This window comes from Hemitrygon akajei, chromosome 29, assembly GCF_048418815.1.
Source record: "Hemitrygon akajei chromosome 29, sHemAka1.3, whole genome shotgun sequence".
Taxonomy (NCBI): Eukaryota; Metazoa; Chordata; class Chondrichthyes; order Myliobatiformes; family Dasyatidae; genus Hemitrygon; species Hemitrygon akajei.
The window spans coordinates 27,035,832-27,053,122 of record NC_133152.1 but is presented as its reverse complement, the minus strand read 5'-3'; the positions used below and the strand labels follow the sequence as shown (position 1 = coordinate 27,053,122).

Here is a 17,291-nt window from a genome sequence, read left to right as displayed (position 1 = left end):
ACACAGAGGCTTGTGAGTATCTAGAATGAGCTGCCAGAGGAAGTTGTTTGAGGTGGGTACCATAACAACATTTAAGAGGCATTTTGATGGAGTGGAAGGGCTTGGAGGGTTATAAACTGAACAAAGGCAACTAGACCTAGCAAGGAGGATGCTGTGGTTGGCATGGACCAGTTGGGACAAAAAAATCCTGTTTCCATGTATTACTCTATGAATTCATGACTAAGTCTGGGCTCTCATTACCTGAATTTTGGTGAGGAAACTGAGTGAAAAAGGGCAGCAAATCAAATTATAATTTAGTACTTGGGTGGAGAATCGGATTTTGTTCTGGTGATGTGTTTGAGAAAGGATTAATGCCTTCAAAAGGGTGCAGAGAAAAATTACTAGAATGGTACAATGGATGCATGCCTTCAATTATGTGAAGACTATTGAAATTAAGGGACATTCTCTGTGGAGTAGAGAATTGTAAAAAGATGTCTTAGAGTAAGAGAGTAGAACATTCCATTGCGATACAGCTGGTAACCAGAAGATACTGGCTTGTCAAAAGATGAGGAAGAGAGAATTTTATTTATGTAGAAAGTTGTTATCAGCTGGAATGCTTTGCTTGCAAAGGCTGAAAGCAGATTAACATTTCAAAAGGAATTAGACAAATATTTAAAACTGAAAAACTTACAAGGCTATGGGAAGGGACGAGGAAGTAGGACCAACTTAGACAATCCTTTTAAAAAGCTGCTCTGGATGTTAAGCAGAATGGTTGTTTTGGTGCACATCTTTATATTGTACAGCAGAACCAATAAAATGCTGGATCCTCCCTACATTAAGCATTGTTCCCCTTAATCACTGATTACAACATCCAAATTCCATAGCTTATAAACTTAAACTCCACAGTTCAACAGACTGGTCAGTTATTGTCTCGGACATCACTTGGATGAGATGCCGCAGGATCATTGGCTAGCCTGCAAGAAAATCTCAGCAAGAAAGCAACACCTCATGTGGTGGTGGGAATTTCAACTTCACCAAAGAACTGCAAACCCCATAAGACCAGCACCTACAGCAGAAGAGGGGGCTTAACTCCAGTGCTTTCAAAGGGCAATTGGCAGTTTGAATCTACATGTCGAGGAAGAGACAAAATTGTGTATTTTTTCATTTACAAAAGGGTTAAGAATCATTAATGGATCCTATAAATTATTTGACATAAAGAGCCAAATTCCAGTGAAGGAATATCTTCCTACTACACTAGAAGTCACCACACCCTTGCACTGAATTAGTTTAATAACATTCACCTCTGCAGATCTAAAAATATTTTTAATTCTACAAGAAAGAGCATGCCTGAATTTATAAAGATTCCTCACCATCACTGAATTAATTTGCCCCTCGTTCACTGAATTAATTTTAACTGTCATCACTTATTTAGAGTTCACAGAGAGAAAAGTGATGGAAATGCTCAGCTAAACTGCTTTTCTGGCTGTAGTCCAGTCAACAAATCATCCATTACAAGCTCTTCAACACACATCTTAATGTCTTACCCAAAATATCTCCCTTCGCATTGTCCATTATGCCTCACCATTGTCAGTTCAGAAAGGAGGAATTGTGAAGTCTCATTGCAGCAACTGAAGCAACAGATAAGCAACACAACTAACTGCCTTCCAAAAAGTTGCTCCAATATCACTGAAAGTCTGCAGATACTGGAAATCCAAAGCAACACACACATAAATGCTGGAGGAACTCAGTAGGTCAGGTAGTCCATATTTCGGGCTGAGACCCTTCTTCAGGACTGAGAAGTAAGGGGGAAAATGCCAGAATAAAAAGGTGGGGGAGGGGAAAGAGGCTGGCTGGAAGGTCAAAGGTGAAGCCAGGTGGGTGGGAAAGGTCAAGAACTGGAGGAGATAGGAGAGGAAAGTGGACCATGGGAAAAAAGGGAGGGAGGAGGGGACCTAGGGGGAAGTGATAGACAGGTGAGAAGAGGTAAAAGGTCACAGTGAGGAATAGAAGAAGAGGGGAGGGGAAAATTAATTCACTGGAAGGAGAAATTGATATTCATGCCATCAGGTTGTGGTTTATCCAGACAGAATAGGTGTTGCTCCTCTGTTCTGATAGCTGGCCTCATCTTAGCACAGGAGGAGGCCATGGACTGACACATCAGAACGGGAATGGGAATAGGAATTAAAATGTTTGGCCACCGGCAAGTCTTGCTTATGGTGAATGGTGCTCGATGAAACAGTCCCCCAATTTACGATGGGCTTCACCAATGTAGAGGAAGCTGCAACAAAAGCACCGGACACAATAGGCGACCCCAGCAGATTTACAAGTGAAGTGCTGCCTTGCCGGGAAGAGCTGCCTGGGGCTCTGAATGGAGGTAAGGGTGGAGGTGCATGGGCAGGTGCTTAGGACACATGCCGGGATAAGTCCCAGGAGGGAGAGGAGTGGAGAGGGACAAATCAACAAGGGAATTGCAGAGGGAGCGATCCTTGCGGAAAGTGGAGGAGGTGCAAAGTAATGACATGTTTAACAGTTGGGCAATTAGTCTGATTTATTGGCACCCTTCCCCTACAATATGTCCTGTTATACTAAGTTAGTGGAGGTTTGTAGGAATTTCCATGAACCAAGAATCTAGTGCTTAAAGTCTCCATTGTGCAGGGCTAGAAATGAACAGAGAAAAAAATTGGGGTCTTTTCAGTCAAACTTAGGAATTTTTGAGAAATTTGGGAGTGTGTTCAAAAACACAGATTTTGTTAAATAAGGTGAATGAGGAAAAACTTTTCCAGTGTTTACTGAGTCATAGTCTAGAGGACTTAAACATGAACAGAAGGATTAAGAGGAATGTATTTTTGCAGATGGTGTATTAATGTACGAGATATTTGACCACAACTGAGGCAAAATCCAGAATAACTTATAAAAAGGAGTGTACCTAGATATTTGAAAATTGTAGATGTAAAAAGGTAACATGAAGAGATATCCCAGTCAGAAGATTAGAGAAAGAATGAGGGATCAGATATGTAGAATTCGTAAAATGGGAGAAAGCAGGGAACCTTTCAAAAAGCCAGCAAATATTCAGCACACAGCAAGGCTTCCACCAGGGTTGTAGAATTCCATGGATAACAGAACTAGTATGGGCTCTGATACCTGAGAGTTGGAGGTTGCTGCTGGATCTACCAGTGCTTTTGGCATCTTTGAGCCAGTAAAAAAACTACATCAACCATGAGTCATCCTAATTTTCATCCAGTAATCTCTCATTAGGATAGAATTAGGCTTGCCTTGTTGGGTACAGTCATGATCACCCTGTCAATACACACATTCTTCACGCACACATGCAGACGAGTACTTAAAACATGTTCAAAACTATTGTAAGGATCTATGTAGGTGTATTTAGCTGAATCATCATGAGGATTCAATAGTTTCAAGACTGGAGGGGCATGAATCCCAATAGAGACCAAGTCTTCTGGAGGATATTCCCAAATCCTCAGAGAGAACCTTCAGTTTCAGAAGAGAGGGGATTTCTCTTTAGAAGAGGAGGGACAAAAAGATTTTGTTTTAAATTTTTGATTTTGTATACATGACACAAAATAAAATGCAAAACTACTGTAGACACATGATGCTCAACATTTCAGATTGGAACCCTCCACATAATCCTCCTGTATATTCAATCCTAATAAGAGAGCTAACATTAGCAGTCAACGTATTATCTCACATTACTCTGAGACAGCACCTATTGAACATCCTCCTCCTGCATACCAAATCACTTGCCCTATTATCTGCCTGACCTACTCACTGATTCTAAGTCTGGGTTTTACCAGGACTACTCAGCATTTGACCTCATCACAGGCATGCTCCAAACATGACAATATATCAAGGGCATAAAATAATTACTGCTTCTCTTTACACAGATGCTAAGCTTTCCTCATAGGTTTTTGATTTTTTAGTACAGCACATTGCATGTTCTACCAAAGTCCTGAAGTAATTCCTTCCAGGAGTTACCCATTTAGCGTATCGGTTATCCCAATACCCGTTTAATCTGGCTATTCCAGTCCCTATGCCATGTGTCAGCCATCTTCTTATTCATCTGATACATCAACTATCCCATTTCCCCATCTATTACAAAAGCTAGTTCATCCCCTTTTTCAATACCTCATCAATTCAATTACCAGCCTGATAGATCAGTTCTACCATTATCCATCCAATGCATTAGACATCCCATCTCTTGTCCAATAAACAGCCACCTTATTACCTGTACATTCCATACCCTTTCCTCCTACCTGCTGGTATTGTCATCATCGGATTCGATAAAGCTGCTTGAGTCCAATTCACTGCTCATCACAGTGGAGGCGCTATCATAACCACCTGGATTACGATGCCGATCTGGTTTTGTGTGTCCATTTACTCGTGCAACTGGGGGAGAAATGCAGTGCCATTAGGTGATGCTCAATGGCTCCCACAAGAAATCTGCACTTATTTTAAAAACAAAATATTGTAAGCACTCAAAATTGTGAAAAGAAAGAAAATACTGAAAATGAGTCAGTATTAGGCAGCATCTGTGGAGAGGGAAAGAGGATTAGCATTCCAGGTTGATGATCTTTCATCAGAAATGGGAAAAGTTAGAAAATTAAACAAGTTGCGAGAATGGAATAAACTGAATGCGTGAACAGCGTGAAATACATGCTGAAATGGGTTATTATTTGAAATTCTTGAAGTAATTGTTGAGCATTGCAGGATTTAATTTGCTTAGTTCAACTCCTCAGGAGTCCAACGGTGTAGGAGACCATGTACTATTGCCTTCCCTGTTGGCACATAACTGAAAAGGGGGAAAAAGGGTGTCAGGGTACAGAATATAGCTCTGGATAACTACCAGACAAAGCTTGGAGCAAAACAAAAACACAGATGCTAGAAATCAGAAATAAAAATAGAATGTTGGAAGTACTCAGCAGATCATGGTAGGGGGAGAAACAGAGTCAATGACTCATGGCATGGTCCTCCATCAAAATGGGAAGAGTGAGAACATCTGTGATAGGGTGCATGCCAAATTTGTAAAATTTTTTAAAATGGCAGTCAGATTCAGAAGGAAAATAACAATTTTTTTTTTAAAGTGGAGCTAATTCTGTGGGAAGAAAAAAAAATGAATACCTAACATTGTTAAATATCACATCTTAAAGACTGCAATGTAAAGATGAGGCGTTGTTCTATGAGCTTATGTTGAACATCCTTGGTGCAATGTTAAAATCTCAATACAGAAAGAGTGGAAGTGAGACAGAGAATTCTTAAGTTGCAAATTTGTTTGAGACTTATAAAACCTAGTTCTTGACAACAAAGCCAAGGGAAACACCATCTTTGCATTTACTGTCAAACCCCAAAAGAATTTTATATATATTTCAATTAAAATAGATCTCATTTATTCAGTAAGTAGGTTACAGAGTGTCTACTTAATTTCTCTTCACGGAACAATATTTAAGTATTAATGATGGTAATCGCTGCACTCCCTCCATCGCAAGTATATCCTTACCAGATAAGTACACAATATTTCACATCTGCAAATACCCAGTCTTATTAAGGTCCTATAATAATTGCACTAAAACCTTTCTCTTCTTGCATGTTAGTCTACATACCAATTGAATTCCTTATTGCTTGCTGTACCAGCACATTAATTTTTTTTGTGATTCTTGTGCAAAGAGAGAATGAAGAGAATCTTATTCTTGTTTTGGGTGGGAAGGAATGACGCGAACTCATAAACGCAGCACGACTCTGAGGAAGTGCAGTTTTGACAAATAGATTGCAGATTTTAGTCCTGAGAAAACCAAAAGTAGATGGGGAACTGTCTTACAGGAAACCTCCTTTCAGTCTGAGCCTACAGTTCCCTTTCACTTTTTTTGGACATTTTATAAAGGAGTCAGCTTCCAGTGACTGGTTTCGAGTGCAGAAGCTCCACAGGAGGCTGGGAACAAGCCAGACCAGGTCACTTCAATAGCTGAAGCATTTTTCCTCCAAAAGCTACGTGCAACATTGAATTCAAGTGAACTTACAGCTATCAAAAAGTCCACAATGTCATTCCAACTAATGTTAAAATTAATAAAAGACAATATTTACAGTTCGCCAAAATTTGATGTTATAACACTTGTGGATACAATCAGTTTGCAGTGAATTAATTGACTGGCAAAGATGAAGTTCCACACTGCTAGTAGGATGGATAAAAATTTTCACATTGCACTGTGGAGCAAAATGGGCAATGGCGAAACATGACTTTGCCAAATTATATGATAGATAGATAGATAGATAGATAGATACTTTATTCATCCCCATGGGGAAATTCAACTTTTTTTTTCCAATGTCCCATACACTTGTTGTAGCAAAACTAATTACATACAATACTTAACTCAGTAAAAAATATGATATGCATCTAAATCACTATCTCAAAAAGCATTAATAATAGCTTTTAAAAAGTTCTTAAGTCCTGGCGGTTGAATTGTAAAGCCTAATGGCATTGGGGAGTATTGACCTCTTCATCCTGTCTGAGGAGCATTGCATCGATAGTAACCTGTCGCTGAAACTGCTTCTCTGTCTCTGGATGGTGCTATGTAGAGGATGTTCAGAGTTATCCATAATTGACCGTAGCCTACTCAGCGCCCTTCGCTCAGCTACCGATGTTAAACTCTCCAGTACTTTGCCCACGACAGAGCCCGCCTTCCTTACCAGCTTATTAAGACGTGAGGCGTCCCTCTTCTTAATGCTTCCTCCCCAACACGCCACCACAAAGAAGAGGGCGCTCTCCACAACTGACCTATAGAACATCTTCAGCATCTCACTACAGACATTGAATGACGCCAACCTTCTTAGGAAGTACATTCGACTCTGTGCCTTCCTGCACAAGGCATCTGTGTTGGCAGTCGAGTCTAGCTTCTCGTCTAACTGTACTCCCAGATACTTGTAGGTCTTAACCTGCTCCACACATTCTCCATTAATGATCACTGGCTCCATATGAGGCCTAGATCTCCTAAAGTCCACCACCATCTCCTTGGTCTTGGTGATATTGAGACGCAGGTAGTTTGAGTTGCACCATATCACAAAGTCCTGTATCAGTTTCCTATACTCCTCCTCCTGTCCATTCCTGACACACCCCACTATGGCCGTGTCATCAGCGAACTTCTGCACATGGCAGGACTCCGAGTTAAATTGGAAGTCTGATGTGTACAGGGTGAACAGGACCGGAGAGAGTATGGTTCCCTGCGGCGCTCCTGTGCTGCTGACCACCGTGTCAGACCTACAGTCTCCCAACCGCACATACTGAGGTCTATCTGTCAAGTAGTCCACTATCCAATCCACCATGTGAGAGTCTACTCCCATCTCCGTTAGTTTGTGCCTTAAGATCTTGGGCTGGATGGTGTTAAAGGCACTAGAGAAGTCAAGGAATGCCAGAGCCTCATTAATTTAAAAAGAGAAAAGAGGAAAAGAAAATAGTGGCATGTCTTTTCATTCTACACACAACCTGCTACGGTATGCCACCCACCTCATCCAGCACTCTTCCTTCCCACTGGTGTCCCATCCATAAAGTAGTAGCTCAATATCCAAGTAGAATGATTTTGCTGTCAGAGAAGTGATACTTCTCTATTTGAATATTAGATAAACCAGGTAATGATGTGGCATAGCGTTCCTTAGCAGAAACGAAACAGTAACGAGCACAGATTATTGTCTCGAGGTGAGACATCATTATTTATGACATGCGCCTACAAACCCAAGCATAGGAATCAGGTACAGGAAGTACAGATTAACATTGACCTAGTCAAGGAGGACCGCTCCCATCCTGCATCCTGAATCGAACAGTCACATGCCAGCTCAGGCGTTTCTTCTAAGTTATGCAGAACAAACTCTTTCACGGTCTCACAGGCAGCACGTATGACCGAACATGGTGACAGCTGTAACTCGAAACAAAATTACTACAAAATAATTCAAACCACTCATATGTAATTCAGGAGCCAGCTGCTTCAATATCAACAGTTAATCCACCCCGGTTTAGTTTTCCTATCATACTGTTCATTGGCTGAATGGCTGGCCTCTGGTGTGAAGATGCTCAAAGCCCCAGCAGCACAAGAGCCAATTAGCAAAAGCATGCCTATCATCAACTCTGGACTTTCCACAGGTCACAGCTCTCCAATTAATGCTCGTCAAATCAATTATATCTTGTTTTCTTTTTTGCTACCATGACTGAAGTGCATAAAAGGTCCACGCACACTACAACAATTCAGATTGTGCTTGTCCTGTGGATGCACAGGTAAGCACTTAGGGCATATATGTCAAACTCAAGGCCTGCAGGCCAAATCCGGCCCGCGGTGGAATTATCTTTGGCCCACGAGATAATATCTAATTACTATTAAAGCTGGCCCCAGTAATCGAAGTGCCTATGGCGTATGATATGGCTAATGCTGAGTTTATTCAGGTACCAGGTTTTCAGGGTTTTTAGTGTTTATTCGGCAGTCTTCTTCATAAGAAACAGAATTTGTAAAGTGAAACACTTTGTAGTTATAGCAGAGACTGAGACACATGAGAGCAGGCTGAAAAAACGGAGGCAACGAAAGCTGCGTTCGCACGCGTCCGACTGATCCGGCCCGCATGAAGCTGCATTTTGCTCAATCCGGCCCGTGACCTAAAATGAGTTTGACACCCCTGATAGGGAGTAATTAAATAATTTTTAAAAAGCTAACTGTCTGGAAACTCAATTAGATGCCAAACTTCAACTGTAACTCACCCCTAGTATGTGCATATATAGTACAAATCACTTAAACCCTTCATTAAAAATGAGTTCTTAACACATCCAAACTATACTCCTCAGTATTATGTTTGCTACTACCTGTTAACCCTCAATTACTTGTTAAACTGTAGCATTTACACTCTAAACCCTTTGATTGAAATGCATCCTGCAAGTTGCACCTGAAATGTTCTCATTTGATGTTCTCTACTATGTACATATTGTGTGTGTGTGTGTGTGTGTGTGTGTGCGTGCGTGCGTGCGTGCGTGCATGCGCGCACAGGGAGGGAGATGATATCTTGTCTGTTAATTTTAAAAATGAGTTCTCTAGATATGGACTTCATTAACATCCATTGGCATTAGTCAATGGGAGAAGATCAATACGATCAGGTAAGAGGAAAAGCACCAAAACAAAGGAGGAGAGAAATGGGAAAAATGCACAAGGGAGGTGTGAGATAGGGAACAGATGGGGAATTACTTTTACACTAACATGGTTAATGACTGGGAGCTCAGGTTTCCCACTCAAATCACCGTCACGTGCTCCACCATCCCCTACAATGTGCTGTAGATCAATGGGTGCTCACTGAATGGATTGTTATTTCCGTGAGCTTGCTTGAAGTGGGTCTCAGGACCTGCATGAAGTTTGATCTTGTATGGTGCTGAAAAAGGACATACTATATTGGGAAGAACAAAAAAATGATTGTTGCAAGGTTCTCTAGTACACAACAGAACAGAAAGGTTTTTGTAGGCAGGGGCATAGGGTATTTAGTTTTTCAGCCACTTCCTCAAACCAACCTGATGAAGCTTTGAAAACATTGGCAGCTCAGCATGCACTCTCCTGCTTTCCATATACATCATTTAGCTGGCAAATAAAAGGTCTTTTGTTTCTGTTTGGCAATTATACTTCCCTCTTACTGAATTCTACTGCAGCTAACCATGGTAAAGGTGGTTACTGAGCAACAGCACCGAATCCTTGTGATCCAATTTGTCTGCTTTGCAGACGAGAAACATCAGAAAAGAGCATCAATACCAGTTATCACAACTGGGTCCCATGAGCTAAAATACATCTCAACTGGCAATATCTGCACACAACTGCATCCTCCCCCCCGAGTACTCACATGCCAGAAATCACACCTCCAGAGTACATGCTTTCTGGAGATAGGAATTCAGCCTTTAACACCAATTTTCACCAAGATTTGTTCTGCTGCAGATCTCTTGGTTGGAATCCTGGCTTGCACTCCATCATGAAGCAAATGTGAGCTGAGAAGAACTGCCATTGGAACATAATTTTCAGGTAGTGTTTTCTTGGCTGATGGGAGTCAAAGGCTTTTGTGATTGGTGCTGCTCCCTACGTTTATTCCGAAACTGTCATGCACTGAGGATCAGGTCATAAAACACCAGGTCTGTATTACCTCTAGATTAGGGGTTCCTAACCTTGTTTATGCCATGGACCAACACCATTAAGCAAGGACATTTAGAGGCATTTAGACAGAAACTCAAGCACAGAGAATTCTAATATAGGCAAATGAAATTAGTGTAAATCAGTATAATACTTCACATGGGCATGGTGGGCCTCCACATCTATGCTTGCTTCTTTTCAGAGTCTGGCATATATTTTATCTAGGGCTCTATGATTTACCTACATAGTTTTAGAAGGTGCCATGGTAGCCTAATGAATTCCAAAACTGTTTGTAAGGAGTTTGTACGTTCTCCCTGTGAACGTGTGGGTTTCCTCTGGGTGCTCTAGTCTCCTCCCTCAGTCCAGAGTTAGTTGGTTACTTGGTCACTGTAAATTGTTCTGTGATTAGGCTAGTGTTAAATAGATGGGTTGCTGGATGGTGCGGTTCGTTGGGCCAGAAGGGCCTGTTCTGCACTGTATCTTTAAATTAGATATAAATAGAAGGTGACAGCTGATGGGAATTGGTGTGATTTTAACACAGGAGCAGCAGAGTTTTGGATGAACGGGTTCATTGAAAATTGGAGAGCCAACATTGTCAAGTTTGGAGGCAAGACAGGGAAGGATACGGGTTTCAGTAGCGGAGGAGCTGTGGTGGAACTGAGACAGGCAGAAGTTGTATTTAAGGGAGTTGTGGTCTGAGTTCATTGCAGGGTCACACATGACTCTAGGGTTTGCTTCAGTTACCAGTGAGACAAATCACTTGTAAGACAGACAGCTGTAGAAACCAATAAAAAAAGATTACCTTCCTAACACAGAATCAGCTTGTCAATTGTGTTCACATTCAAGCGGTTTTGGAAACTGATTTCGCAATATCTGCCCACAGCAATTTCCAAACTACATGTGAAATTGAATGATTTGCCACAGCCCCCACCCCCCTGAGGGTCTTGCCCCCGTTTCTGCTTCTTCACTAACTTGCACACTGTGCTTCCACCTCACTTAAGCTAATCATTCATCGTCGGCTGCACTAATACCATGTCTCATTTATGAAAGAAAGGACATAGCCGTTCGCTAAATGTAAGCTTTCATGGTTAACTGGCTCTTAATATTGCACTCTCCAGCTGAGACAGACCAAACACAAGATGGAGATTCCATTCCCAGGTTGGACAGAACTTGCTGATCCCAGGATTTCAAAATTCCTGGTTCGAGAGGTAGTCAAATAAATCTGGATTTCTGCTCCTGACTATGAGTAAATGGAAAATGCTTGTGAGAGAAATGATCTTGCCTGGCTACGATGATCCTCCTTATTCAATAGCCTGACAACACTCCAGTGCAAAAACTGGCACATGAGGATTGGTCACTGAGTGTGTGCGCCAAGATGTAGGTTGGCAGAGCCTGTGAAGTCTCGTTTTGAATTAATGCTTGCAGGAAATCAGAGAAAAAAAAATGAACATGGAATTCAAACCAGGCTGCAAAAAAAAAAAAATGGACAATTTAGTGGTGGTGTGGAGTGGGATCCCAAAGATGTGCTGATAAGTTAACCAGTGACTTAAATCGCCTCTTGGTGTATGTTAATGGAAAAAAAGCAGTCAAGGAGGATTGGAGTCAGGTTTAAGAGAGGATACTGGAGAAAAAAAAGGAGAGGGAGGATGCGATCAATGGGTTTGCTTTCCTAAGTGCTGTTATAGACCAGTGGACCAACTGCCTTTCCTTTGAATTGTGCAGCCCTGAGTCTGTACAGATACCAATAGCTGCAAACTGATTAAATCCCTGCTGTGATGAGCTCAAATATTGATGCCAAATGCCAGCAGGCAACAGATTAGTTTGGTGTTGAACACTTCAGGCAGAATCCCATTTGAAGAGGAGAAGGGAAAGTGCCACATTTCTTCAGTAGTTTATACCCACACTGATAAACCTGGGGTGGTGCTTCAGGATAGCACCTCACTGGTTGCAGTGGTCGCAGGAAGAAATGTGTAGACTGGAGGCTTTGATTTGACTGAGCCGGGCGCCGTGTAGACCCTGTTCTCTGTCTGTTCCTTCCAAAGCACTGCCAAAGCCCTGATGTAACCATCGCTGATGTCCACCACACAGTTAGTGTTGAGTGCGCACGTGATCTACAGTAAATGATCTATTTCAAATGCAGAAAGGTCAGCTGTAATCCCACAGAGGCAGTGCAAAAGTGTTTACTACTGTACAGCAGAAGGCCCAACAGATCCAAGGAAGCCCCAAGAGCACAGTGGTAAATCCACCACTCCTTCCACAGGTTCTCTTGGTATCACTGTTTGTGCTGTTGTCGGCTCTTGAATGGTGGCTGACACAATCTGCAGGAAAGTGACAATGTTACTTAAATGTACAACCATTATGATCCTACTACATCATACTTCGTTGCATGGCAAATTATGATTTTGTACAAACATCCCATGCTTGCAGTCTGCGATTAGAATGAGCTCTAGAATCAACTGCAACATCAGATCTGCTGTTCAGGATGAGGTTACATGGCACAGCACATACTGTGACAAAATGTGTCACAGGAGTAAAGATTCTCACTGGGGTAAATGCAGTAGTATTGAGGGGCCAAATAGTCTACTCTGATTTATATTCTTCACTAACTTAAGGTAACGAAACTTTGCTGGTCTGCATGGCGTAAGTAACCTCTGCACACGGTGCATTACTGAGTATTTTGCAACAGGTCTCTGTACATGGTCCACATGAACTACTGGGAGCTGAAAAAAGAATGGTATGATTTCAAAAAGCAGCCTCAACATCAGTTGGCCAATGTGTGTGTGGAGACATCAAAGCAATTATAAGCCAGGTACTATTACTCCCCTCAACCCCCACCAATGCCCGGGCTTCTCACAGGTAAGGACATCTGTAAGTCTCATCATACCAATACTCACAAGCATCCAGGTTTGTTATTGAAAGGATTTAAATAACCTAGCCCCAGGAAAGACACTAAACCGCTCTTTACTAAATAGTATTACTGTACTGGATGTGATTGCCAATTATTTTGTCTCCCTGGAACTGAAAAGACCTAAGTAATGCAGTTTTATATTAAGTTCTTCAATTAAATCATAACAGATAGAAAACAAGGCTGGAACACATACAATAGCTTATACTGTACAATTTGATCTCAAACATTCTGGAAAAGCAGACTATTTAGCTGGTTGAATCCTCTATTTCTTTACAGCTTGTAAGCATTTATGCCATTCTGCTATGAGCTTGCTTTTCTCCTAATGTTTTATTCCTCAGAACACTGTTTTGCAGAGAATACTTAGCAATTCTGCATATCAGAATAAAATAGTCTGGTTTTTTTCCAGTTACAGAAAAATAGTGATCAATTCAATACATCTTTAACCGACTCAATTCACATTACCTTAAAGATAGCTGGGGCAGGAGAGGTTGGCATTACAAATCAGAACATCAATTTAAGATTTTAAATCTGTTATCTAGTAATTCATTTGAAATAATCCTCCCACTTTTGTAGACATACTGCAGGATATTAACCCTTAAACTCTCCCCAACCTCAAAAACATCCAAAAATTTTACAAAACAGCATTGTTCAAGTAGAGTTAGACTTGGGCTATTCCTGGAAACCTTAATGTGCTTTCTGTTGGGACAATTGATTCAATATTAAGATACTAATTTGTATAATATCTGCCTGATTAGCTAGGCAAGAGTGGAAGCAATATGGACCTGCTGGGCGCAAGTACACAGCCTGGCAGCCAACTGCCTGCTGATGTGAATACCCAAACGTTATAGTCACTAATAAAAGAAATGCTTCACCGGAACAGCAAACGAAACACATTACCAATGACTAAAAGTCTAGCTTGCTCTGTCTGCTGCATTATATACATCAAGCAACACTTACTGTAAAGCAGGCTAACTTCCCAGAAAGCAGGGCGAAAGGTAAGCATGCCAATTTCTACACATCAGTCTTTCCAAGAATGATTGCATCGGCAGCTCCTGTACCTATGACACAATGAGATTAATCTACTGGCAGAGATCTCCTGCTCTTCAGGCAGAGGGGCAGATGCATCATCTGACAAGAATCCAATAGCAACAGTTTATGCAAATCATTTCTCTTCCCTGAGCTCTCTCTCTCTCTCTCTCAGCCCATCAGTGCCTGCCTTAGGCATCCTGCTATTATGAAAAAGTGCTGAATAAATTCCACCAAGAGTGAAGCACTGTCTTGTATCGACAGGTATTGGACTGCCCAGCCGAAGGTTTAACTCTTTCTCTGCTATACCAGATATTTTTATTTAATTGACTAGCACACTCTAGTTCCCTCACTCACCATTCCTTTCTGTATTGATTCTTGGTGAAATTCAGGTTCTTTGCTCCCCCTGAAGGTGCTGTTTCTCACTGATAGTATAGCTTGCTCTGTGAACCCATATGGTACAGGCAGGCTATTCAATTGTAAGCTATCACACTTCTAGTCCATACCTAGAGTCCCAGAACTGTACAACATGGGAACAGGCCTTTTGACACAAATTGCCTGTGCCAAAGTGCATCCTGAACTTGTTCCATATTCCTCTAAATCTTTCCTACCACGTACATGCCAAATGTCTTTTAAACATTGTAATTGTTCCTGCTTCTGGCAGCTCTTTCCATATACTCACTGCACTCTGGGTGAGCAATTTACCCATTTAGATCCCCACTCATCTTAAATCCACGTCCTCTAGCTTTACACTCCCTTACCCCAGGAAATTGACTTGGATCATCCACCTTATCTACACAATTGCCACTTTATTAGATACTTCTTGTGCCTAATGTCCTGCTTGGTGGCGCAATAATATCAGCACAGGACTCCGGAGCGAAGGTTCCCGAGTTCAAATCCAAGTTGGGTTGAGCATCGAGCTAGCAACTTGGCCTTGTAAAAACAAGAATAGCTTGCTACGGAAACACCGTCACGACAGTGCCCCGATAATTCTACTGCTGAGTTAAGGGCTATTCTTATTCTTCTTGTGCCTAATGAAGTGGCCATTGAGTGTATGGCTATGGTCTTCTGCTGCTGTAGCCCATCCACTTCAAGGTTCGATGTGTCGTGCATTCAGAGTTCTTTTGCACACCACTGCTGTTGGTGTGGTTATTTGAGTTATTTTAGGCTTAAATCAGTCTGCTCATTCTCCTCCTACCTCTCTCATTAGCGAGTTTTCACCCACAGAACTGCTGCACAATAGATTTTTTTCTTGTTTTTCACACCATTCTCTGTAAACTCTAGAGACTGTTGTGTATGAAAATCCCAGGAAATCAGCAGTTTCTGAGATACCCAAACCACCCCGTCTGGCACTAACAGTTGTTCAACAGTCAAAGTCACATAGATCACATTTCTTCCCCAATCTGATGTTTGATCTGAACAACTGAACCTCTCGACTATGTCTGCATGCTTTTATGTGTTGAATTGCTGCTACATGATTGGCTGATTAGATATTTGCATTTACAAGCAGGTATACAGGTGTACCTAATAAAGTGGCCTGAGTGTATACCCTGGATGATATCTCTACAAGTTCACCCCTCAGCCTCCTTCGGTCCTAGCCTATCCAATCTTCCTTTTAACTCAAAATGCGAGCTCTCTTGATCACGAGCAATCCGCTTACTTCTCTTTAATCAATTCCTACATCACAGCTTTGCAGGGCAACCGATAGGGACTTTCGCCTTTCTGATCCAAGAATATCCAGACCATCTAAAGGCACCAATGTTCAATATGCTCAGAACAAAGCCACACACTTATATTGTGCCTCACTATGTCACAAAGCATTGCCAGCTATCAAAGCAGTCTTTGCGACGTGGTTATAACACAAACGAAGAAAAGAAAAGCAGAATGTCATTCCATAAAATAATTCTGGGTGCTCACCTTAGCAACCCCTTCCCCACCTGTCGCTGTATAAAAGATTAAGCAGAGTTGTCTATTCTGTACAGTTCACTAGATCCAGCATTCCAAGATAAATCATTTCATATTTGTCAGACAGCTGCTTTGTTGCAATTAGCCGCCCTTTTTAAAAGGAAGAAACCCTTCACATAATCTCTCACCAAGCATTCTTTCTCCTTTAAATATTCTTTTATGCCAGATTGTCGATGGTACCCAGTCTCCACCTGAATTTCAATTCCCAGGTCTTAACATTTTCGTTTTGCATTTTAAAACATTTCATGCCAAAACACCTCCTGTCACATTCCTCACACAACAGCATGTTGTACTATTCACAGGAGAGAATCACAATCCTCTAAATCAAGGCAGATAAACATCACATTTTATATTAGAAATTCCCTTGGATGCCCAGTTTAATTTTTTCTTTATTTATTCTCAGGTTGTGGGTGATGCTTACAGGATTTAAATCCTAATCTGAACTACACTTGAATCAAATGATGTACTGGAGCATGTCAGAGGGCAGTTAGGCATCAGCCACATTGCTGTGGGCATGACGTCACTGGGAAGCACAGCAGACTTTCTTTCAGAGATAGCTGATTTTCTAGATGTCACAACTTCTGATATTAATTTTTATTTAAATATCAGAACTGAAATGCCCCAGTTGTTATAGTCTGTTATCCTGAAGCAACAGTCCAAGCCTCCGGATTGCTAGATTGCTAGTCCATTAACACATGTGCAATGTCACTGAACCCTATATAGTTTAATGCAAACACTAAATTTTAATTCAGTCCCATTGCCTCATTGGAATTGATTTTGGGTGTCATCTTAATTGATGAGAAAAACAAATTGATGGTTATAAAGTACTTGTTTGAGTTCTGTCATCTTAATTCACATTACATTACCTACCCCTAGCAGTCGCTAGGGCCCAGTATTGGCTTATTATAGAAATCCATATTTATTGTACACGTGACATTCACGTGCTGCTATTTCATGGGGTCAAGAATCACAGTGTCATCCTGAATGCTCCTTTTCTACTTTCAAGAGCAAGGTTCTCCCTGAAGGTTCTTCCTTCAACTTCCTCTGTCAGAGCACTGAACAGAGATTTTGCTTCAGGAGTCCAATGCATGGCATGCAAATGACATGGTCTACCCAACAAAACTGGCTTTGGTGAGGACATCTGTAAACTATGACAGGTCACTTCTGAGAGTGCAATCGTTCAAAGTATCATAGGCACAAGTTAATCACAAAACTGGGCAGCATCCAAATAATTTAACTTAATAAAAAGTAGCAGTAAACCATGAGTG

At 41.4% G+C, this 17,291-nt stretch overlaps 1 protein-coding gene across 4 annotated transcripts in view; it reads right to left on the bottom strand.

The window, feature by feature from the left end:
* The window catches only part of LOC140718370 (segment polarity protein dishevelled homolog DVL-1-like), a 139,664-nt gene that overhangs the window by 31,239 nt on the left and 91,134 nt on the right, over positions 1–17,291 (bottom strand). For 2 of the 4 annotated variants that reach the window (XM_073031998.1, XM_073031999.1), the window contains exon 5: positions 4,251–4,383. In XM_073031998.1, the coding sequence (XP_072888099.1) occupies positions 4,251–4,383 (133 nt within the window). Of the gene's footprint in view, positions 1–4,250; positions 4,384–12,026; positions 12,443–13,989; positions 14,090–17,291 lie in introns of those variants that run through there. The other 2 variants (XM_073032000.1, XM_073032001.1) reach the window with 2 other exon arrangements.